At 42.5% G+C, this 25,761-nt stretch overlaps 1 protein-coding gene across 5 annotated transcripts in view; it reads left to right on the plus strand.

Moving 5' to 3' along the window:
* The window catches only part of DLGAP1 (DLG associated protein 1), a 780,880-nt gene extending 756,312 nt beyond the window's left edge, over positions 1-24,568 (plus strand). For 3 of the 5 annotated variants that reach the window (XM_068237213.1, XM_068237215.1, XM_068237214.1), the window contains 3 exons: positions 6,785-6,876; positions 9,399-9,551; positions 20,678-20,991. In XM_068237213.1, coding sequence (XP_068093314.1) covers positions 6,785-6,876; positions 9,399-9,551; positions 20,678-20,893 — 461 coding nt within the window. In that variant the 3' untranslated portion in view covers positions 20,894-20,991. Of the gene's footprint in view, positions 1-6,784; positions 6,877-9,398; positions 9,552-20,582; positions 20,992-24,043 lie in introns of those variants that run through there. The other 2 variants (XM_068237216.1, XM_068237217.1) reach the window with 2 other exon arrangements.
* The last annotated feature ends 1,193 nt before the right edge of the window (positions 24,569-25,761 follow it).

A 25,761-nucleotide genomic window follows, 5' to 3' on the forward strand; every position in this document is an offset into this window, starting at 1 on the left:
AAGTATCATTAGTGATAGTCTAGGCCAGAAATATAAAGTGTGTATGGGTTTCCCCCCCCCCCCTCTTCCCCAACCCTTCCCCCCCAGTAGTACGCCATGGATCACTCTCTTGATTTTGAACTCTGGAAGCTTCAAAGAAAGTTACCATAAAGTGGTATGGTGCCATTTGCTTGTTCTCCCCCAAATCCCCCCCCCCTCTTCTTTCTCCATGTACAGGGATTGTCTCCAAACTGCCACCCAAAGTGACTAAAAACAATCAGTCCCTGCAACAAAAGTCTAAAGTGTGTCTGAACAACACAGGCTGTCAGAAAATGTGACAGCTATAGGCTAAGCTGCTAAACACTACCCCAGTACTGAACATTTCTCAAGCAAGCTATGGCCGCAGTATACATAATAACAATAATAATGATCATTTTATAGCACTTTTCTCCCTGGGAACCCAAAGCGCTGTGACCGTAAGTTCTGCAGTCTCAAAGGCTCGGGAAAAGTGGTGGGGTTTTAGCCTTTTCTTAAGACAACTGAAGCTAGAGAGATATGGAGGCTGACATATGTATTTCCTTTTAAGCAATACCAGTTGTCCGGCTATCCTGCTGATCCTCTGCCTCTAAAGCTGGTTACACACGATACAATTTTCCGTCAGATCGACCAGATAATTTCTGACCAGTCCGATCGGATTCCGATCTAAAACACGATGAATTTTGGGTAATTATCAACGCAAAATCAATCGCATTATCGATCGGTAGCAATTTTGATGTCTACACACAATGCAATTTATTAAATCACCTGTTGATCCGATGGAAAATTGTACCATATGTATGAGACTTTATACTTTTAGCCATAGACCCTGAACAAACATGCAGCAGATCAGGGGTTTCCGACATCATTATTAGATCTAACAAGATTATCTGCATGCTTGTTTCTGGTGTGATTCAGACACTACTGCAGCCGAATAGATCTGCAGGGCTGCCAGGCAACTGGTATTGTTAAAAAAGGAAATAAATATGGCGGCCTCCATATCCCTTTCACTTCAGGTGTCCTTTAAAGCCTACCATAGTCAGTCATTGTGTTATGTTCCTATTGCAAATTAAGGCCAATTTTTTTAGGGGAGTCAATTAACCTACCTGTATGTTTTCAGGTTGTGGAAGGAACCTGGAGTACCCAGAGAAAACCAAAGCAAACACTGAGCGATCATACAACCTCCATGCAGATAGTGTCCTGGCCCAGATCTGAACCAGGGACCCTAGCACTGCAAGGTGTAATTGCTACCCACTGTCTACACCATCGTGCTACCCATTAGTACTCATCCCTAAATACATAGTAACACTGCCATATTTATGCAAACATAGTAGGGTTAGAGCAGTCAGACACCAGTTAACTCATTGGAATGTTAAAGGTGACAGACACAGAACATTTATATCACGCTTTTCTCCTGGTGGACTCAAAGCGCCAGAGCTGCAGCCAATGCAGGTAAATAGTAGGCCTACTGTTGGAAAACCTCATTATTGCATTAACCACTTCAGGATTCTGCGTACGCATAAGTACGCCCCTGAATCCTGAAGCGGTTTCCACGGAAGCGGCCGTTCCATGTCAGTTCACGGAGGGTGTCTCCGTGAACACCCTGCGAGCCTCCGATTCGCGGCTCGCAGGGTAAATGTAAACAGGCGGGGAAGATCTTCCCCGCTGTTTACATACATACGGCGCTGCTGCGCCGTGATGGGGATCGGCGATCCCCGGCCTCTGATTGCCTATCCTATCCAGCACACAGGGGACGGGAGAGGGAGGGAAGGAGGCAGAGGGAGGACTAGTGCTGCGGAGGGGGGCTTTGAGGAGCCCCCCCGCTAGGCACAGCAGCGCGGCGGCGATCAGACCCCCCCAGCAGGACATCCCCCTAGTGGGGAAAAAAGGGGGGGGAAGTCTGATCGCCCTGCCTGATTTCTGATCTGTGCTGCGGGCTGAAGAGCCCCCGCAGCACAGATCAGCCAAACCACCCGGAATCCGGAAGTGGTTAATAGGTGTGGAAATTGATTAATAATAAAAGCATTTTATGTGAAGACAAATGCAACTGAAAGTAAAAATATCCCGCGGCAACAGATTGTCATTGTCAGGGAGTACTGGCTGATAATTATACACAAGGAGTTTCGAATCGGGATGATACCATTTATTGGCTAACTTTGAGATGAATAAACGGTAAGCTTTCGACTAATAATAAGCCTTCGAAGGCTTATCATTAGCTGACAGCTAATTCCGATCCATCTACACCAGGACCACAAGGCACAGGAACAGTTTCTTCCCCTCAGCCGTAAACTATCTGAACTCTTAGAACTCTTTCCATCCTCCCTTGACAAGCGGTGACAGGTAGCACCTAACCTGACTGCACGGAAGCATATTGCAATGTAAATGTGTTCAAATGTGATCAATTGCTGTAACTGTATCCTTATATTGGTTTGCTGCTTGGATGTATTTGTATTGTATGTCCTGTTCTTTTTCTTTTTCACACTAGCCCTGTACTTGCCTGTCTTGCCAAACCCAATTCCACGTCCCAGTCGTGCTTGGCAAAATAAAAGATTCTGATTCTTCTAAGTTAGCCAATAAATGGTATCACCCTGATTCAAAACTCCTTGCTTTTACTGATGGCTAACACTGTACAACACTCTACTGCTTCTATAATTATACACAGTGACCGAAAGTGCCTTGCTGAAGACAAAACAGGAGCCCTGCCAGTGACTGCAATTAAACTGCATGTGTAGAATTATAAAACGCTTTATGTGGGGTGATGCTTCTATGCAATGGCTGCACAGAGACTGATACCCAATCCTGTTCCCTGTCTTCTCTCTGCCATATGGTCTGCTTTTACATTGTGTAGAACTTCTGGTAACTAATGATCAGTTGAGTTGTCACAAGATTAGGCACTGAGCCTACTTCAGCAGCAGACTTTGCTGGGGCCTTGTATCTATCCTGAAAGCACAGCAGTCAACTCAGACAGAAAGACAAAGACATTCTTGACATTATTAGCTACTTAGTAACAGCGCAGGCAGGCAGATTTACTGACAATGTCTGACCAGATACCAGTCCATTCTTGCCGTTACCCTGCACAGCTCTGGAAGTAGGGAATCAATTCTTTTCCCATGTTGACTAATTGCTATGAAGCGAGGAAAACAAAAGATGAAAGTTTATCAAGCCCACAGGTGCACACTTCTCTACAGCACTCAAAATCCTGTTCATAAATACATTGCAGTGAGAGACTACAGGCCTTCATCTACAGGGAACTCAATGTGCACGAGTGTACAAGTCTTCACAGTATAAATGAAGGCTATCTCAGGACATGTGCTATATAACTGCCAGAAGAATAAAGTAGTGCTGTGTGTGCATGATACTGCCTCTTCAGTTTTGGGGATTTTTTGTAGATTTTTATGGCTACTTTATTCTGGATGCTGGGAAAGGGTGGATATTTTTCAATTCCTATTATTATTGCATTTGATCATTTTTTCTTATTACATACTTACATGGAAAGATTCTGAACTTCTTTTATTTTGTTATTGTAAACTTTTACAGTAATTATACTACCAATGTTTATATTTGTAGAAGATGCTTCTTTTACAAGCCATAACATATTATTTATGTTTCAACCCCAAATATTGGCTTTGAGATCTCTTTAGTAAAATCCCCTGAGTATGTATTACATAAAGTAAACCTGTCTCCAGATTAAACTGTCACAGTTACTTCTCACACAGAGGTGTCTGCCAACCCAGGAAATGTTCCCAAGTGCCTTAGGGGCCATAAATCTAAGGAGCTTGTTTACATTTATCTCCATTATAACATTTTACAAAATCGTTTATGCAAATCTCCAGTACTGGAGGTAGCAGAGCAGAGGGAGGCACAACCTTCTGTGACAGCGTACTGTGGTAATGGTGATAGGCACTTTATCACCAACAATGTTCCTGGACCCAATAACCTCACTGACGTGTGACAGCTTAAGATTTCCCCTTCTAGGATATTGACCCAAAGGCAAGTGGCTCTACGGCCTAACCATTGACTCTCAAAATCCCTACTTTGCAATGGAAAATTGGTCACTAGTACAACGCCACACTCTTCTCTTGCACTTCATTATTGTGATGGGTGGCCTCACAAACTGATAGTGCCAGAGCTCAGCTATCCTCAGTGAAATTCATAGTCAAGCAGAGGTACATACAAAGGTCCATGCAGCCGCCTCTTGGGTCAGAATAGCTACAGTCCTAATATTAGCCGCATACTTAAAGAACAAGCGACACCCATGCTAACCTAGAAATCAAAAACACATATATAAGTAGATTAATACTAATTCTACTTACATAACATATGTATTGTGCTATCCACATAATGATTCCTGTGAATTTTATAAAGGAAAAGCAGAAAATCCTATTCTAGGCAGTGGCCATCTTGCTAAGATAACACTGACCACATATCCTTCCTGACTCTTGCCCCCCCCCCCCCCCCTTTCTCTTGCTCATTGTGTATTCATTAGCTGCCCTCCTCCAAGAGTCTTCAGACACTCCCACTGAGGTGTATACTAGAAACTGCAGTCTTTTTTTTTCTTTTCTCCTCCAATCGCTGAGTAACCTCAGCCTTACTTGTAAACACAAGTAAGCAGAGTGGTGTTTCAGATAAACAGCTAGGCAGGGAAATAAATGGAAGTTGAGGAATATATTATAGATAAAAAAGAACCCCCAGCATTCAACTGTTTGGCACTGACTACTAAAGGGCAAGTGCTCCTAAAGTATGTGATAAGTTAACGCCAAACCATAACAGCAGAAAATGTTTTGCAAGTTTTGAATGCAGGATTAGCATCTTTATCACTTAATACACTCAGACCAGTTGCTGTTGAAATTTGATTTTTATGGTGACAATCCCACTTAAAAATTTTACATTTTTGTGCAGCCTTAGCACATTATCTAGTTGGCAAGTGTGTTGAAATTAAACTATATTCAGCCCAGACTGCACTGTTATTGAAAATATTAGATCATCTGATTGTCATTTATGTTACTAGCTTTAGAATTGTGTACAATTACAGTACATACCCTCTTATTAATGGTCTGTGTTGGCCAACAACACAGACCATCCACAGACCATAACAGAGGGGTACTTGAGATGAGTAACATCATCTCAAGTACCCCTTGAATCATACATATTGCTTAGGAGTACTTCATCATTTTCAAACATTCCTTGATGCTTTTAATTAACTAGAAGTACTTATTCAGGTTAAATGATATGATAATTTTTTCATCTCAAATCATCTATGAAAAGTTTAATTACCCTCTGGGGTGCACGTGCCTTGTGTTGAGAACCTAGGTGCCAAAGGACTGTGGTTATTTACTTGGTGTAAAAGGTTTTCATCCTTAACATCTTCAAAAATGCTCTGAGAGTGGTACTTTATTTCATATAACACATACCTTAAGTAGCAATGGTATACTCCATCGCCTGTAAAGTGTACGTGGAACCAGCTTTGCTCTCTTTCACCCAATGTATCCAGGCATCACATATTTATCTGAAGGTGTCCTCTCCTGCTGTCAGGCCTTCTTTAACCACTTCAGGACTCAGCCTTTACCCCCCCCTTAAGGACCAGCGCTGATTACTAAGATCTGTGTTGGGTGGGCTCTACAGCCCCCAGCACAGATCAAATACCGGGCATCCCCACTAGGGGGATGATGTGCTGGGGGGGTCTGATCGCTCCTGCATGCGTGTGGGTGGCGGGGGGGGGGCACCTCAAAGCCCCCTCCACCGCAGGATTCCCCCTCTCCCTCCCTGCCCCGGAGATCGGAGGCTGCACAGGAACAGATCTGTCCTGTGCAGCCTCTAACAGGCTCCTGCCTGTCATGTGACAGCGATCCCCGGCCGCTGATTGGCCGGGGATCGCTGATCTAGTACAACACTGCTACTGTTAGCAGCGTTGTAAAAATGTAAACAAAGCGGATTATTTCCACTTGTGTTTACATTTAGCCTGCGAGCTGCGATTGGCAGCCCGCAGGCTATTCACGGAGCCCCCCGCCGTGAATTGACGGGAAGCAGCCGCTCGCACGAGCGGCTGTTTCCTGATTTATTAGTCTGCAGCCGGCGACGCAGATGTGCGTCGCTGGTCCTGCAGCTGCCACTTTGCCGACGCGCGTTATGAGTGCGCGGTCGGCAAGTGGTTAAAAAGGTCCTGCTGATCTTTCTGGTCAGTAGTATATGACACACCTGAAACAGCATACAGCTAATCTTGTCAGATGTATGGTTAAAACAAGAAGTCTGCATGCTTGTTCAGGGTTTATGGCTAAAAGTATTACAGGATAGTGGAACAGCAGGACAGCCAGGCAATGTGCATTGTTTAACCCCTTTCCTACCACCCATTGGTGGCAGAAAGTGGCCGTGAATGCATGTACTTGCGCCCCTCCCCCCTCACGGCACCTGCAGGTATATTCTAATCCTCCCTACAGCAAAGCAGTTTTAAAATGGATGTTTTTGCACAAAAAAATGCAAAAACAGGACTTTTAAAATGTCCCTTTTGAAATGTCAGCCTCCATATGTTTCTCACCCCAGGTTCCCTTTAAATCTTGTAGTCTTTCTGCTTGGCTTCCGCGCTCCTTTGGTCCTCCTACTTCATTTTAATTGAGAAGCCCCGTTCCATCCAGGACAGACACAAATCTTATGTGTCCATATATTTTCCCCAGCTGCTTCATGCAATAGTGGTGCCCACATCTGTAACCTGACAGTTTGATTTTGACAGTGGCATGAAAATCTGATGCTATATCTGTCTTGTGTCCTCCTGCAGTCTTAGAGAAGATTCGGGGTGCGGTTGGCTGTGCTCAACTCCTGATGTCACAGAAGTTCTACCAGTTCAGAGAGCTCTGTGAGGAAAACCTGGTATGTAGACCTCATCCCCTCCCCAACATCACTGCATGATCATCTCACATGTGGACGGTTTGCCTGATAAAAAGTGAATTACAGTCATAAATTAAATAATAAATGCAGCTGTCCGAGCATGTTTGTACATTTGGGAGATTTCTGCACCCTTATCATTATGTCTGGTTCAGCATAGTCTACAATCACCGAGTTTTCCTGTTTATAATCCCCCTCATTACAGTTCCCTGGCAAACTTTAATGGCTTGCTTGCCTAAATCACATTGTTTGTGTTTCCTTGTGTACAAGTGCCCAGACATGCTTGCACCAGTGCTAGCTGGAGTCATTGTAATTCACTCATGTACTGATGTAACATGCCTTTCCAGTTATTAGGTATTAGCACTTCTGATGACCTAAATCCCGGTAATTGCTGGATTTATTCTTCCTCGCATCTGTCATATGTGATTTTATAATGGGAAAATGGTGCTGTCAGTAAGCCATGACTACAGCAGTGCTGTGGATGTGCCTGGGAACTGTTGCACTCCCTCAGAACACAGTGCTAGACAGATGGGCTATGTTTTACCCATTAGCTCACTCAGGAGGTGAGAGTAATCACAATGTCAGACTGAGGTATGCACAGACAACCAATCATTTATTTCACTATTACATTTAGGTGAGAGAGCTCACAGTACAACGCAATAAAATAACTCAGGGAAATATCTGATTTTGTGATCGTAAGATAGCCAGAAAATAATTCTCACATGTCTCACCTGTCAGAACACTCACTAGTGGGTGTAATGGCATTTCCAGGGCTGATTTATTGTCAATGGTGTTAGATTCTCTACAAGCTAACCAAGCCAGTGTTGGAAGCAAATTGGCCTCAGCTGGGATACAGTACAGAAAGCAGTGCTGTAAATATAGGCACACTCTACTCAATGTAATAAAGTAGACATACAATTCAATTAAAAAATGAACTGGCTGAAAAACTATTGAAAACGAAGGTTCCCTTATTTTTTTTAATTAAAATTATCACTAATAGGTGCAAATGCCAATGCCGGCTAACTGGCGCCCGGTTGGTGATTTGGGTGCACAGTACACCTTACAGTATATAGATTGTCTATTAGAAGCCAATGGGCTATTAATAACATAGGAGATAGAGTAGACGATCATCTATTGTTCTATAGCCAACCGGCTACTTCAATATCGGTCGTTTGAGTTTATAGTAAGGGAGGTTAGTGTTAAACACTAAGAGGAAGGATTTTTTTGGAATGTAGTTACAAGAGATTGGCAATTCACATTGCTAAGAGCTAAAAGACCATAATGATGTAAATGCGGTTAATCCCTGGGCAGTGGTGATCGGCAAGCAAGAAAAATGGCATTTTCCTTGCTATACTATCTACAGGGAGTTTTAATGTTCTCCCCATGTCTGCGTGGGTTTCCTACAGCCACTCTTGTTTCCTCCCACATCCCCAAAACATACAGGTAAGTAAAATGGCTTTCCCCTAAATTGGCCCTAAGCTATGATGGACATATGACTTTGGTGGGGATTCGATTGTGAGCCCCTCTAAGGTCAACTATGTGACAAGACTAGATATACACTGTAAAGCGCTGTGGTAAATGACGGCGCTATATAAATACAAAACAGTAATAATATATTCCTACAAAATCAACCCCCAAAAGCTTTTCTTTCATCTTGTCACTTTTCTTAGAGGATCACTACTGTGAAAAATTGTAAAATTTAAAATACAAATCTGCACTTACTTATAAGAAGTACATTTCTCACAAAGTAAAACACACCATCAATTTTTGTCTGCGTTGTTGTTGCTTACAACAGGCAGTAAAAATATGACAGGTTTTGGACTGGTTCATCTCCTAAAGGAGGATTCTCAGTATCTTCTTTATTCTTTACAAAAAACAATCCCTAGAAAAGATCTATAAAAACATGTTGACCAGTCTGCTTACTCATTTGTACACTATTTTGGCAGATGGAATGAACAACTGCCATTCAGTAGATGCTTTTGAAAATCCTGAGAACCCCCCATGAGAAGATGGACTAGTCCAAAACCTGTAAGATCTCCCAGATTTGTACTGCTTACAGTAAGTGACCAGACCATAGGAGGAAAGTAAATTATACAGCATTTTAATCGTGGAGAAATGTACTTCTTGCACATATGTATTTAAGATTTTACACAATAGTGGTCCTTTAAATTGAAAGATGAATTCTATACTGATAAGAAGCCTACTGAAGTGGCAACTCGCATGTCATAAGAGAGCTTCTTTTCAAAACAGGTGCAAAGTCAACAGTAGCAAAGGAGTGCAGGTGCCCAAAGCCGACATACAGAATCACTGGGGGCTGTTTATAAATCTGGCCATCAGCTGGTGGTCGGAAAAATGTCAAATTGCAAAGTGATTATTAGTTAAGAGTATTATGATTTTTTCTTGGTCGAGCTTTTATGTAGTGTTAGAAAATAAGCTATTTCTCCAGCTGTACCAGTTCATAGAAGTAAAAAGAACTGCCCTAATACTTGCCATGATGTGTTTTGCAGAATCCTAATGCTCACCCCAGGCCAACATCTCAGGATTTAGCAGGGTTCTGGGACATGCTACAGCTTTCCATAGAAAACATTAGCATGAAATTTGATGAACTTCATCAGCTAAAGGCCAACAACTGGAAACAGATGGATCCTATTGATAAAAAGGTAGGTAGATCACACCAACTGTCTTTGCCGCATAATTTTCTTGAAGAAAGAAATGCTATTGCACATTGTTTATGCTTTACCTAATGTCAGAAGATTAATAAGAATAAGCGAAGCCATAAAAGTAAACCTTCGGGATTGAACGGCTAAGTGCTGACAGAGTGGTTTCTGGGTTTATAAACATTAGACAGGTGGTTGGGTTCCTTGGGTGGACACATCAGTTCTCTTTTTTTGTATTTTCAAGATTTCACAAATCTCAATATTGAAATCACAAACAAGGGGAAAAAACATGTTTGAAAAATTCTTCATTTACTTGCACTTTCAAAGAGTTGCTACCGTAATAAAAGCATCCAGGAAGTGCAAAAAAACTCCACTGAACACAGAATCAGAATCTTTATTTTCGCCAAGCACGACTGGGTCGTGCCCGGAATCGGTCTTGGCACGTACAGGATAGGGTACACAGAATACATCAGAAAGGATCAACACTATATCAGACATTTCATACAGAGAAAACATACAAGCAAAAACAACACTCAATTTTTGTATAGTTACACCACACTCAAGTTATTCACTGGGCTTGGCGCTGCTATGGATATGTGTGACGGCAAAAACATGATCACGCTGTGGTGGGGAGTGCGTGGAGAGAGTTTAGTGAGTTTACAGCTGAGGGGAAGAAGCTGTTTCTGTGTCTAGTGGTCCTGGTGTAGATGGACCGATACCTCCGGCCCAGAGGAAACTGGCTGAAAAAACGGTTGCCTGGGTGTGAGGGGTCATTTGCAATCCTCAAAGCTCTGGAGCTCAGCCTTGAGTGGTAGAGGTGGTCCAGGGCGGGTAGCGGTTTCCCTATAATTCTCTCCGCTGATCTGATGACTCTTTGTAATTTGTGTCTGTCGCTGGCGGAGGAGCTGGCATACCAGACTAGGATGGAAGAGCAGAGGACAGATGCAATTGTAGCAGAGTAGAAGCTGGTCAGAAGTTTCGGGGACATGCTGAACTTCTTCAGTTGGCGGAGAAAGAATAACCTCTGCTGGGCTTTCCTCTGGATGTAGGAGGTGTTTGCCTTCCACTTCAGGTCGTTGAAAATGGTTGTGCCCAGAAGTTGGACACAGGGAACTCTTTCAACTTCTTTGTCCTCAATACGGATTGGAGGGGGGCGTTGGAGTGCTTCCTAAAATCAACAATCATCTCAACAGTTTTTGCCGTGTTAAGGACCAGCCCGTTCTCCCTGCACCAGTGGCAGATGCTCTCAACCTGGTGGAGGTACGCTTCCTCGTCATTTTTAGTGATGAGGCCGACAATGGTGGTGTCGTCGGCGAATTTGATCACTTTGACGGAGTAGGGACATTAAGTCTATAAGGCCAATACTTTACAAGACTAATATGAGAGTAGAGATAGTAAAAAAAAAGATGCCAACATTTCTGGCTTGCATGCAGATGTCATGCAAATTGTATGCAGCTTTGAATTGGGCCAATTAAATAATCTTCAGCCCAAATCTGCTGAGAGCCTGTCCTGCATTCTGCACTATTATTATAAAGGGGCTGCTGCTAACCAGACCTAATGCCAGCCCTATGTCATCACACCAGAAGGTTCCCTTTTATCAGTGCCCAGAGGAAACAAGAACTTTAGTTGTGTCGCTTTGCTGCTGTTCCTGTTGACCAGGAGGGACTGAGACTGCTTTGTTGCCCTCAGTACACTTAAGGATTAAACACCCATTAATGAAAACTAGGTTAGCCAAACTTTTTTTTTCTTTCTAATGGCTCACACATAGTTTTGGCACACCTCCCAGGTATGACAACCTTACTTATTGTACGCTTGTATTATGCTGCATGTCAGTCATAGTACATTGGTGCCAGCAATGTGTACATATCCTCGATTTACCTAAATATTAGTCAAGTAGTTATAACTGCCTGCTTAATTCATACTGTTAAATGCACTCTTATTATTCTCAACTGACTACTATGGCACCACAGCAGTTCAGATGCTTGCTAAGAGTCAGGATAAAGGCCTATACACACGTCCGTTTTTTGCGAACAACGGGTCGTTTGAACGACCCGTTGTTCAGTCGTTCGCCCGCTAAATCGGGCGTGTGTACAAACTCACTCGGATCGCTCAAACTCACTCTTATCACGCGAACGACAGTCTGTACACACGCCTGATTTAGCGGGCGAACGACTGAACGACGGGTCGTTTAAACGACCCGTCGTTCGCAAAAAAACGGACATGTGTATGGGCCTTAACCCTTCAGCTCTGTTACCTTACACAATACTGTCTTTAGGAAGCACTACAGAGGCTACAATATATAAGAATCACTGCACAGTGCACAGAGGCAGAAGGCTCTATAGAGGGGACACTATGCAGGAGTCATTATACAGAGGGCACTATGCAGGAGGCACTATAGAGGGGACACTATGCAGGAGACACTATAGAGGGGACACTATGCAGAAGGCACTATAGAAGGGACACTATGCAGGAGGCACTATAAAGGGAGACACTATGCAGGAGGCACTATAGAGGGGGGCACTATGCAGGAGGCACGATATAGGACAATATGCAGGAGGCACTATAGAGGGGGACACTGCGCTGGAGGCACTATAGAGGGGGACACTATGTAAGAATCATTCTATAGGGGGAACTATGAAGGAGACACTAAAGATGGGGACATTATGCAGGAATCATTATATAGGGGACAATATGCAGTAGACACTATAGAGGGGGATACTACTCAGGAATCATTATATAGGGAACACTATGCAGGAGGCACTATAGAGGGGGACTCTACGCAGGAATCCTTATATAGGAGACACTATGCAGACCCTGTTACATATTACGTACTATACAGGAAGCACTGTACAGGGGACACTATATAGAAGGCAATACACAGGAAGCATTATTATCTGCAGGGGCAATATACAGAGGGCAATATTCTCTATTAAGGACAGAATACAGGGTTAGTGTACACAGGTCACTATTATGTACTGGGAGAGTTATATAGAAGCAGTATTATCTGCAAAAGACAGTATATAGGGGCAACATTCTTATTATTCTATTATTTCATGCTGAAATCTATTTAAAATTGATGTGCAGTGTGTGGCAATGATAAATCCCTCTTTGACCAGATCGTATGACAGGATAAAATCAACAAGCTCATTTGCATAGATAACAAAACTAGTTTTTGGGCACTTTCTGTACTGGAAAGCAGAAACGGACTTCGGACAATTTCTTAGTAGGACTAGTGCTATATATACTTATATTTGTCCTATCATGTCACTTTAATGCTGGCTGGGTACACATGCTGTGATTTCCTGGTCGATCCCGGTCGATCGATTATTTCCGACATCTTGAATCGGGTCTCGATCAATACAACCGTCGATTTACTCATGTTAAGCATGCAAAATTGATGGCTGTATCCATCGAAACCCGTTTGAACATGTGGAAATAATCGATCGACCTGGATCAAACCCGCGGAACGAGCGGGAAATAGCAACGTGTGTACCCAGCATAAGAAACTGATCAGTGATCATGGCATGTAGTCTTACTGTCCCTGTGAATGCACCTTTATAATGATGGCATTCAGTGGAATGCAGCTTCCTAAATGTGTGTTTTTTAGTAGTAGAGGTAAAAAGGGAATGGCTTTAAGCTCTCATGACATTTTTACTTTTAATAACTTTGAGAATTGAGTACAGTTTTCTGTGTTTGTTTTGTCAGCCACCCTCGCTATGAGATCTCTAGTGAACTTTATGAATAGCTCCATAAAGAAATCTGAGATGGAGTGAAAGCAGCTAGTGTCTTTTCTGATATCATTCTAAAAAAAAGACACATGAATACCTTTAAAAGGAAGCAGAGAGTCAGTGAAGGCAAGGCAATGGTGTTATATTACTGAGCTGGACAATGCAATGCTATATCTCAGGTGTTTATAAGTCACTAAGCAAAAATTCCAGACTCTCATGTTTTAAAGTATCAGCAGGAAGAGCTGCTCTGATTACATTAATGTCCCCTTTTAGTGTCTCCAGAATTATGCAACACTGATAGGGTAAATTGTAAGTTGATGCGGGCAACACATATTCCCCCACAGACTTCCAGCCATTGCCCTTACTAGCAGGTTACAGTTTCATTCTAGATTGTTGTCACCTAAGATGATTGGTGGTTGTTGGAAATGTGGCATCAGTACAGGTGTCATAGTCTTGCTATACACCAGCGGTTCTGCATGTAAGCCTGGCTAAGGCCCGGTTCACATTAGCGGTTGTTTGCCAAACGGACCGGATGACCTGACCGGATCCGGACCGGATCCGGATCGGAACCGTACGGTTCTGATCCGGATCCGATCCGGATCCGGTCAGGTTGCATCAGGTGTCCATCAGGATGCGATCCGGATCCGTTTGGCAAAAGTTACGTTAAAAACAAAAAAAATGTTGGGGTCTGGGAGGTCAGCAGAAGGGGGACCTGTGGAATCAGGCCCTCTGCTGTTTAGCACTCACCTCCACCTCCGACATGCTGCCAACATCTCCGGATCCGGATCCAGCTGTGCTGCTCCACTCCAAAATGCTTGCCCATGTGTCCCCATCCAATATCGCCGCAACAATCCCCATAGGAAGTGGGGTAGAACATCCGGATTTCTCAGCCAGTGTGTTGTGCGCTCTCCGGTTCCCATTGGTGTGTATTGGCCGGATGGTGCAGTCCGGCTCCGCCCCGGATACGGCTGCCGGAGGAGCCGGATGAAAAAATAGCGCATGTTGGAACGGAGGCCGGAGTCCGGATCCGGCCCGGATCCGGTCCGGCTCCGGTTCGGCAGAACGGACGCATGTGAACGGACGCATAGGCTTTCATTGCTATGCCGTGCGTCCGTTCCGTCCGTTCTGCAAGCGGTGCGGCTCCGGCACGGCGATTCCGGAGGGCCACCGCAAGTGTGAACCGGGCCTTAAGGGGCATAAAGAAATTATTTGCATATTCAGCAGTGTGCATTGTGGGTAACCACAGTATACACACTTAAATCTGAATTAATCTGAGTACCTTCTTGTAACGATCGGTGTCAGCACACAGAGAGAATCTGATTATTGGTGATCTGCAGTATCGCCAAGAATACAGATATATACCTGATTATTGATGATCTGCAGAATCACCAATAATACAAGTATAACTAACCTCTGGACACCTATATAATGTGAGTGTTTGGTGCAACAGTAATGACTTTGAGTGGGACCACCCGAGGAGCAGGTGGTCCTTGGCCGCATGGGAGATACCTCCCTCTGAAAAGTGCAAAGACCTTTCAGCAGCCTGAGACATCCAACGGGGTGGAGCCCCAGGCTGAATAGCAGGAAGGCCCTGAGGCTAAGTGACACCTAGAAGGTGGGCGTCACAAGCAGGTCTGGAGACTAATCTCTTAATGGAGAGGGATAGCTCTCAAGGTCGGGCAGGCCAGGTCGGCAACACACGGGCAGATAAGGTACAGAGACAGAAGGCTGATTCGGTAACCAGGGGCAGGCAGGATTGGCAACAGGATATTAGATAGTGGCCTACTGAGCATGCTGCAGCTCTCAAGGGCTTTGAGATTGGCAGGAGAAAAAGTGCTATACAAATGTTGGTGGCATCATTAGCATTATATATACAATGTACTTTCGTTTCAGAATAAAATGCACTATCATTTTTTTACATCTGTGTATAGATAATTTACAGCAGGCATGGGCAAACTTGGCCCTCCAGCTGTTAAGGAACTACAAGTCCCACAATGCATTGCAGGAGTCTGACAGCCACAGGCATGACTCATAAAGGCAAATGCATTGTGGGACTTGTAGTTCCATAACAGCTGGAGGGCCGAGTTTGGCCATGCCTGATTTACAGGGAGTGCTTTTATAAACAAAAAAAGGAAATATAGAAAATCCCCCATGAGGAGATGGACTATTCTAAAATCTGTCAGATCTGTCACATTTTTACTCTCTACTGTAAATAACAACATAGGCAAAAAGTAATTTAGAGTGCATTTTACTCTGGGAGAAATGAATATACAGTATGTATACATGTATTTTAAATTGTATCATTTTCATGATGGTGGTCTTTTAAAAGCAGCATTATTTGGGTTGGCTACATACACTAACACATACATGAAGTTTGCATAGCGCTCGTTAAATTTTACATGCTTGCCATGGCAATGCAAAATGTAACATAATATTCCATAAAGCTATAAACAATAAAATGTTTAGTGAACAGTACAAATAGGCATCTTGTCACCCTGCTGCGTGGGTAATGCTACCCCCAATACAATGCTGTGAGCAATAGGAGATGAGGGTGCTCCATGCACATTGGATCCTGCTGTAAATTCACCCCTCAAGCACAGATAAGCAGATTATCCAGCCTGGATGGCACCATCTTTCACAGAAATCCTTGTCAGCAAATACAACTGGAAGAAATAGGAGAACCAGCAAAAGAACCAAATAGATATCATCAGCTCTATTTTATTTAACACATCATTTTACAGCTTTACAAATTACTTTATGCTGGGGACCCGCGATCCACGGGTAATCTGATAGGAAGTTGTATCGTGTGCACATATCTAAACTGCTCCCGATCGATAAAGGGATCCATTTTCCGATTATAACTTTGAAAAATCAATCCCTTTGTCGATCAGAAACAGATCGGACAGGTTGGAAGCAATCGTCTGATTCCTGTCGATCGGACAGGAAGTTGCATCGTGTGTTCCAAGCATAACTGATATGTCGGAGTGTTAACATTTGCTGCAAGCCAATTGATTAGTACTGGTGTTGAAAATAAACAACCAAAAACGTCTTCTATGTGCAGGTAATTCACTCATACAGCAAGCTGGGAATTTATGAGCAATGCGTTCTCCAAACACAGTTGCTATAGATGCAAAGATGTGCGATTTGAGCTTACTGTCAAATTTGTAAAGTCTTTGCTGGCTGCAAATTCAAATGGTAAGATCGTTTTGGTGATATCCATTCACAAAAATACTTCATTTATGATCATAGCAATTTGATAACAAAACTGGATTTTCCCTTTTAGGGAACCTGTGATAATAAACATACTGCATATAATTGTGTTACTTTACGACAGACACCCTTATATGCCATGACTTTTACATTAACGCTTCCTATTTGCAGAATACACGATTAACCATAGAAGCACCAGCAAAGTGAACATGGATTGTACACTGTGTGCCATGTTCTGACATGCTAGTTGCCGTGCAGACAGTACACAATACATACTTGGCCTTTTAGTGAACCTTATAAGAAGCTCCAGGTTTGTCTTGGGCACACTGAATATGACCGCACACATCTTCAAAGTCCTTATTTTCATGGTATAGACTGGAGCAGAAATGGGCAGCCTGTGATGAGTTAGACTCATCAATGTGTACAGACACTTCCTGGCCTGAGTCTCCCCCAGCATACCTCACAATTTTCTGTCATGAGGGAGAACAATCGGATTACTGTAAACATATTGGGGCAAAAGACAAACGCCCAATGCACCTGTAGCCACACCACCCCCATACCACCAATCTTGCATACTATACCATGAGCAAATGAGATTCTATTTTTGTCGACGTACATTTTGGAGAGGTTTAACACAATTGTATTCTTCTTTTTTTTGTAACACTAATTTTATTGAATTCAAAAGCATATATAGACAGATACAAAGAGTGTATTCACAGAGACTGGTACAATTTTTTCCTCTTTTAACAGTATACTGTAGTTTATGCGTAGGTGAACAGCTTGTTTACAACTTTAGAAAGTGATTATGATAGTATTTTACCCATATGAATTATAAAGTCATTGACCTTATATGATAAAAATTTCAAGTCTCTTGTATCTGTTTCAAGAAAGTATACCTAGATGAGATTGAGGATCAGTGAAGAGAATACCTAGAATGTGGAAAGATTGGGTAGAAATACAGAACGTACCTAGGACATTAATTCGTCAGTGAATTTGTTTAAGTCCAAATGACTGATGTTCACAATTGTATTCTTTGTAAAAAAAATACATGAATGAATACATTATATAAATTGTATTTTCCATAGAAAAATAATGTACATTCATTTATACATTTTTGTACAGTAGACACAAGATAAGACACAGAACATTTACAGTGGCTTGCAAAAGTATTCGGCCCCCTTGAAGTTTTCCACATTGAGTCACATTATTGCCACAAACCTGAATCAACTTTATTGGAATTCCACGTGAAAGACCAATACAAAGTGGTGTACACGTGAGAAGTGGAATGAAAATCATACATGATTCCAATTTTTTTTTACAAATCAATAACTGCAAAGTGGGGTGTGCGTAATTATTCAGCCCCCTGAGTCAATACTTTGTAGAACCACCTTTTGCTGCAATTACAGCTGCCAGTCGTTTAGGGTATGTCTCTACCAGCTTTGCACATCTAGAGACTGAAATCCTTGCCCATTCTTCTTTGCAAAACAGCTCCAGCTCAGTCAGATTAGATGGACAGCGTTTGTGAACAGCAGTTTTCAGATCTTGCCACAGATTTTTGATTGGATTTAGAGCTGGACTTTGACTGGGCCATTCTAACACATGGATATGTTTTGTTTTAAACCATTCCATTGTTGCCCTGGCTTTATGTTTAGGGTCGTTGTCCTGCTGGCAGGTGAACCTCTGCCCCAGTCTCAAGTCTTTTGCAGATTCCAAGACGTTTTCTTCCAAGATTGCCCTGTATTTGGCTCCATCCATCTTCCCATCAACTCTGACCAGCTTCCCTGTCCCTGCTGAAGAGAAGCACCCCCAGAGCATGATACTGCCACCACCATATTTGACAGTGGTAATGGTGTGTTCAGAGTGATGTGGAGTGTTAGTTTTCCACCACACATAGCGTTTTGCATTTTGGCCAAAACGTTCAGTTTTGGTCTCATCTGACCAGAGCACCTTCTTCCACATGTTTGCTGTGTCCCCCACATGGCTTGTGGCAAACTGCAAACAGGACTTCTTATGCTTTTCTGTTAACAATGGCTTTCTTCTTGCCACTCTTCCATAAAGGCCAATTTTGTGCAGTGCACGACTAATAGTTGTCCTATGGACAGAGTCTCCCACCTGAGCTGTAGATCTCTGCAGTTCGTCCAGAGTCACCATGGGCCTCTTGACTGCATTTCTGATCAACGCTCTCCTTGTTCGGCCTGTGAGTTTACGTGGACGGCCTTGTCTTGGTAGGTTTACATACTCCTTCCATTTCTGAATGATTGCTTGAACAGTCTTCCGTGGGATGTTCAAGGCTTTGGAAATCTTTTTGTAGCCTAAGCCTGCTTTAAATTTCTCAATAATTTTATCCCTGACCTGTCTGGTGTGTTCTTTGGACTTCATGGTGTTGTTGCTCCCAATATTCTCTTAGACAACCTCTGAGACCGTCACAGAGCAGCTGTATTTGTACTGACATTAGATTACACACAGGTGCACTCTATTTAGCCATTAGCACTCATCAGGCAATGTCTATAGGCAACTGACTGCACTCAGACCAAAGGGGGCTGAAAATTACGCACACCCCACTTTGCAGTTATTGATTTGTAAAAAATGTTTGGAATTATGTATGATTTTCGTTCCACTTCTCACGTGTACACCACTTTGTATTGGTCTTTCATGTGAAATTCCAATAAAATTGATTCATGTTTGTGGCAGTAATGTGACAAAATGTGAAAAACTTCAAGGGGGCCGAATACTTTTGCAAGCCACTGTATATTGCACTTTTCTCTTGGCGGTCTAAAAGCTGCAGAGCTGCAGTCACTAGAACATGTTCTATAAACAGTAGCAGTGTTAGGGAGCCTTGCCCAAGGTCTCATACTGAATAGTACATTAGAAAAAAATGCCCAGCCAATCAGGGAAGAGGAACAGGGAGGTTTGGCTCACAACTGCGGTGCAGAATGGGCTGTCAGCACTGAGTAGGACCTAAGATACATTTCCTGTTACTATAGAGAATGTATTTGTGCTGCAGAGGGTAGCTAAATATATGGCAACCTCCATGTTCATCTCACTTCCAGGTCTCCTTGTTCCTGACAATAAGTAAACTTAAAAGCTCAGATCTGGTCGATGAGACTTGAATGGGAATCCTTCATTTGCAAAGTTATGTAGATAAAATATACAGAGTTTTAACAATAAAGTGTTTTTCTTTCCAGGGTGACTCTACCAAAGTGAATTTTGTCATTTCCAACGTAGCTGGTTAGGGCTGGTGTTGCAGATAGGTCTTTGCTGCTATATACTCTTCCTAATCACTGGTACAGTGTAATGGCTGTGGTAGGACCAGTTTGACTTTTCTGTATTATATACCATCTCTATGCACCAGCAAGTAACTTGGATGAAAAGTCCAGCCTGGACTATGACAGCCATTATAGGGAGAGGACTCACTGACGAGGTTCTAGAAAACACGAGGTTCCAGTCCTGCCATGTGCTGCCCAACAGAAAGAACATTATTTCCAGTGCAACCGTATTCTCATGTATATGACATCACATCCAGCCAATACAATCTCTGAAACAATCATCAAACATTCATGCCACATTCCAGTTCAGCTGTTAATGGTGCTTTTTCATTTTGGCTACAGACTTACACCACGCACATCAATAAACCATAAACACTGGGGTGGACTTACTAAAAAATGCTAAAAGTACTCCGTTGACTATACTGGTTCAAATACAGTATTTCATAATCCGCTGGCAAAGGTTCCAAAAAGGTCTGCATTAATGTATTATCAGGCAGATAAAAGGCAGTAAAAAAAAACAAAAAACATATACACACATCTTATGTGTTATTAAACCTAAATGATCTGCAAAAGGATTTGGCCCATCATCATATCTTATTGGCTAGCGAATCGATTTGCCAGAAAAAAGCCTACTGTGCTCTCTGCATACTACTCATATTTTTTATGAGCTGTCACCTTTTTGTCTGCTTCCCACGAAGGAGCTAAATTGCCGGTTTCATAGGCATATCTTATTTTGTGTTAGTAACTCTGCCCCATTGTTTGAATGCACTCATTATTATTAGCATATACAGTAAATGATCACATCCTAATGCATATTTTGCTTTAACTAGCTAACCAGAGAAGGACATAGGGAGAGATGGAAGGGCTGCTTTCACAGCTTGTATGGAGAACCTGTATAATACAATAAACCTTCTGCTTTAATCAGGAGAGAAGGGCCCCTCCTCCCGTGCCAAAGAAGCCATCGAAAGGTCATGCCCCACTGGTCCGGGACAGATCTCTGGAAAGCACAGAGAGACAGCGGCATGATGCCCGGAAGCGGCTGATGTCTGCAAAGCGTGCTGCGTCTGTCCGTCAGAATTCAGCCACCGAAAGTGCGGACAGTATTGAGATCTACATCCCAGAGGCTCAAACCAGGCTATGAAGCCATCACAAGCGACACTGAGGGAATATTATATATAGCTATATATATATTTATGACAGAGTTACATATATAATATATCCTCTAGTTTGGAACCACAATCATGTGTATATGTTTTTCTTTCTTTTTCCTTTTTTTTTTGTATTCTTCTGTTTATATTGCCTTTTCTTCTTGATTTCTGTCACTCCTTCCTTGTTGTCATGAATACTTATAAATTGTGCTGTAAGCAGTCAGTTTTCTGAGGTTATGACCCTGCTTCCCCCCCTTCTTACCCCTATACCAGTCAGTGCTGCCTCCTCCTCTGCACAAGAACCCTCCTTTATTTTATATATATATATATATATATATATTCACCTGTATAAAATAAAGGAAGTAAAATCTGTATAGAACGCCTTGCAGTGCCCAATTTCACTTTCCTTTTGTCTAGAGCTACAGTAGTCTGTAATCTAGTGTACAGCAATAGAAAATTGTAGGGTATACAGTACTGTGGACTCTGATGTCTTCCTATTCTTAACGTGAAAAAGCATGGGCTCGAATTCCCAACTTCTTTTCTGTGTAGAGCAGATGGAGCACTTTATTGTAGGCCACAGATGCACCTCCCTAAAGGCAACAGGTGACCGAGGAGAATGGCAATGTTGTAAGAGATGCTGACGGGAGAGGGCAGGTAATTGATCTGTGCAGACAATGATTTTCACACCTACCTAGACCTTCAGAGGCATAATGTGATTATACCGTTTCTTATTTGTGCTGAAGTAAGGATTGATTTGCTTGGAAAATTATACAGGTGTGTTATGTTAGTAAATAAAATGACATTGTACAGCGTTGGCTCTGTATAAACATCGATAAGAGTCACGAGAATCAATATGTAGGCCTCTCCTCATGAAAAGGCCAATCAAAGGTCCAATGGGATGGTTATAAAGTGCACAAGATAATGGTGAAACTTAGAACTTTACCTTAGGCACTTTTGAAGAAGAGTGTTATGTTTATACAGAGCATTCCTGTCCTCAAGGGTCTTCCATTATTGGAGTTTGTTATTCTTCGAATTCTAAACTCCAAGACCAAATCAGTGAGAAATGTGAAATAATAGTCCTTATCTGCATGTGCAAAAGGTGTCCTGCCGATTTCTATGCTTCCTCATTAGAACAAGTATGCACAAATATAGGGCAAATATCTTGATCATCTACTCCCAAGAATGATCCCGTGTATGGCCCATCTCCAGTTTTCTTCTCCATAAGATGTCCTTTGACCTACTGAGTAGCTAAGATGGCCAGATATGTTGAGCCCAGGCCTCAAGGGAAAGGAAAAGTGTGGTTCATCAAATGGAACTCATTTCTCCATTTCTCAGTCCATCCTAAGCACTGGCATGGATATGGCACTCAAGAGTTGGCGTTCGACACCTGTGACTTATAAAAACTGCAACAGTAAATATATAGGTATCTTATATGACTGCGTCTAAATTCCCCCAGATTTTACAGGCATTAGCCACACATATATATCAAATCGGGCCATTACTCTGGGGGTTTATATGTGTTGCATATAGCTATGCTTGAAGCATGGTAGGAGTCTGGCAAACTGGTTCTGTCCACATAAAGTTAGAAACTCTCTGGATATTAGCAATTAAAAAGATGTACAGTAAAGAGCAGTGAAATTTCACTGTGTTTTCTCCAAAATACAGGATTTTTTTTCTGTAAAAAAAATAAATAAAAAAAATAAAAAATTTGGAGCCTCTCTACACCTGTTTGGATGGTTAAACTAAACGCGAATGAGTCTTTGCTGCTCTTCTCTGTCCAGTTCTTATAGTCTATTGCCCCAATGGGTTTGGCCTATTCACACTATGCACTAGCCACAGGCTAAAATCATTATTTACATACTGTAACTGTATAATTTTTCTTTACACAAACTGATACATCTGTCTACTGATGAACAAAATAGTCCCATGGTTGGGATAATTCAGCAATTAATCCTGCTGAAACAGAGGCCCTGAAGTCAAAAGATGGTAGTTCACTCATGGGAATGTATTTTAAACACTGTAATATGGGGTTATATTGTATATAGGCCCTTCATTGATGTTCCACTAAAACTGGACAACAGTAAATTCAATTGTGTGTGCATTTCTGATAGGTCAACCTGGACATGACTAATGTATGACAAGGAGCAAGTTCAGTTTTGTAAAGTAACATCTGATTGGTTGCTTGGGGTTGGGGTACCTGCTATGCCATCATTGCAACATCCTATTCAATAATTCTGCATATTCTATTCTGTTGTTTTTTTTTAAATCAGTTATTCTATTTCATTTCCTCATTTTAGTTCATATTTTTCAAGGTGCCTAAAACTATATAGGGGAGATATTGTTTAAGATATATATGTATATATAATGATGCACTTTACCTTTCAGAAATATAAAATGGACATAGAGGAGATATACACCTGTTATAGCATTCATAAATATAGATTCAAAATATAAGTTAGCATTATAATTGGCCTCTTCTTGTATATACATTAAGGCCAATAGCACTAAACTATGATGCTGATCGTAAGCAGGTTTAAACTCATTCCAAATAAACTCTAAAATATTTTTTTTAATACACAAAAATGACAATAACAGAGAAAAAAAGTTAATAAACAAAAACTACCTGAATACTTAAACCAGAACTCCAGGCAAAAACAAAACAAAAACATTCACCATTGAAATGCTGATGTCATGTGTATTATTGCACAGCTGTTATGTGCCTCAAATCAAGTATCAGACTTAGCTGTGAACAGCTGAGCAGAGTGTGATGATGTCATCACAGCAGCCCTCTCCTAGGCCTACTGGAAAGAAACGTTTAAGCAGATGCACTGCATCATGGGCATACAAGGTGTGTTTTTATAGATTTTAAATTCAGGTTAAGTGTCTAAACAGGGGGCTGATACATAGCATTTTTAACTCATCAACCTGGAGTTCTGTTTTAAATGTAAAATCAGGGAGGGGCGTACATATAGCATATTTTTATTCGTTTAGGAAAGCATTTCTTTTGCTACATATTGCACGGGAAATCACAGTACAAGCCATTTATGTAGAACTATAATTAAATTAGAGTTTCTGTTTCGATCATTGATTAAAAGCTCTGTTCCTGTTCTGCAAAAAAAAAATGATCTGTACTGCCATTGCAGGTGTTCTTATTGCTAAAAGCTCACTGTGTGATCTCTGATGAAGGGAGGAGCAGTCAGTGGCAGGAGAAGAGGAGCAGCCAGTGACTGAAGTGCAGGAGAAGCTATTGGCTTGAAGTGCAGGAGCAGCCATTGGCTTGAAGTGCAGGAGCAGCCATTGGCTTGAAGTGCAGGAGCAGCCAGTGGCTGAAGTGCAGGAGCAGCCATTGGCTGAAGTGCAGGAGCAGCCATTGGCTGAAGTGCAGGAGCAGCCATTGGCTGAAGTGCAGGAGCAGCCAGTGGCTTGAAGTGCAGGAGCAGCCAGTGGCTTGAAGTGCAGGAGCAGCCAGTAGCTTGAAGTGCAGGAGCAGCCAGTGGCTGAAGTGCAGGAGCGGCCAGTGGCTGAAGTGCAGGAGCGGCCAGTGGCTGAAGTGCAGGAGCGGCCATTGGCTGAAGTGCAGGAGCGGCCATTGGCTGAAGTGCAGGAGCGGCCATTGGCTAAAGTGCAGGAGCGGCCATTGGCTAAAGTGCAGGAGCGGCCATTGGCTAAAGTGCAGGAGCGGCCATTGGCTAAAGTGCAGGAGCGGCCATTGGCTAAAGTGCAGGAGCGGCCATTGGCTAAAGTGCAGGAGCGGCCATTGGCTAAAGTGCAGGAGCGGCCATTGGCTAAAGTGCAGGAGCGGCCATTGGCTAAAGTGCAGGAGCGGCCATTGGCTAAAGTGCAGGAGCGGCCATTGGCTGAAGTGCAGGAGCGGCCATTGGCTGAAGTGCAGGAGCGGCCATTGGCTGAAGTGCAGGAGAGGCCAGTGGCTGAAGTGCAGGAGCGGCCATTGATCTGAAGTCCCGGAGCGGCCATTGATCTGAAGTCCCGGAGCAGTATAGTATAGTATAGTACACAGTATAGCAGGATGCATAACCTGGTTGTATGCGCTACAGAGAAGATCACAAGTGAGGATCCCTTTATAATACATTTCAGATATACAGTACTTTGAAAAGTTCATTAAAATTAAATTTTCCAGTTTATGATTGACAGTTTTAAGATACTAAGCACAGTTTTCCTAATACCACTCCCAAAGATTCTATTTTGAATTAAAAACATTCTAATGATAAACTTGTAGAGTTTTCATAGTGCAAAATACTGTTTTAAAATATAGGCACAAAAATTATATTTTATTTCTTTAAGTCAAAGCTTAAAAGGTAACCAAACTTGACAAACGTGCAGAAAATCATCCCCAGGCACTACACTGATCAATAGTGAAATTATAATTCCCTTTATGGTGACTTGAGAACCGCTGAGGGCTCTTTTCCACTACCCTGCGTTTTGCGATCTGGTTCCGATTCATAACAGATCGCAAAGCGCAGGGTACAGTAAAACTAATGGAAACGGTAGTGGCTATTGCCATTAGTGCGATCCGATTGTGATTGGCCCGAGTGCAATCGTCATCCTGCCGCATTTTGTATGCGATTAAGCTCTATTATACTGAGTATAGTAGCTCAATCGCAATCACATTTATGGCAATTGGTTTGAAACATGATTGCGTTTCAGTGGAAAAGAGCCCTCAACCTCATTTTGCTTTGAAGCAACTCCCCATTAACAGCAGCACTCTGTGCATGTACACAGTGCAGTTACACCCTGCTGCCCAGCAAGCTTCCTCAAGACGCACCCAGTAAAACCCAGCACTGATGCTCACGTCTGTCAGTTACACATCTGTGATTTGCTCATCATGTCTGATCAGTTTTCG

The sequence above is a fragment of the Hyperolius riggenbachi genome, chromosome 5 (assembly GCF_040937935.1).
Source record: "Hyperolius riggenbachi isolate aHypRig1 chromosome 5, aHypRig1.pri, whole genome shotgun sequence".
NCBI lineage: Eukaryota > Metazoa > Chordata > Amphibia > Anura > Hyperoliidae > Hyperolius > Hyperolius riggenbachi.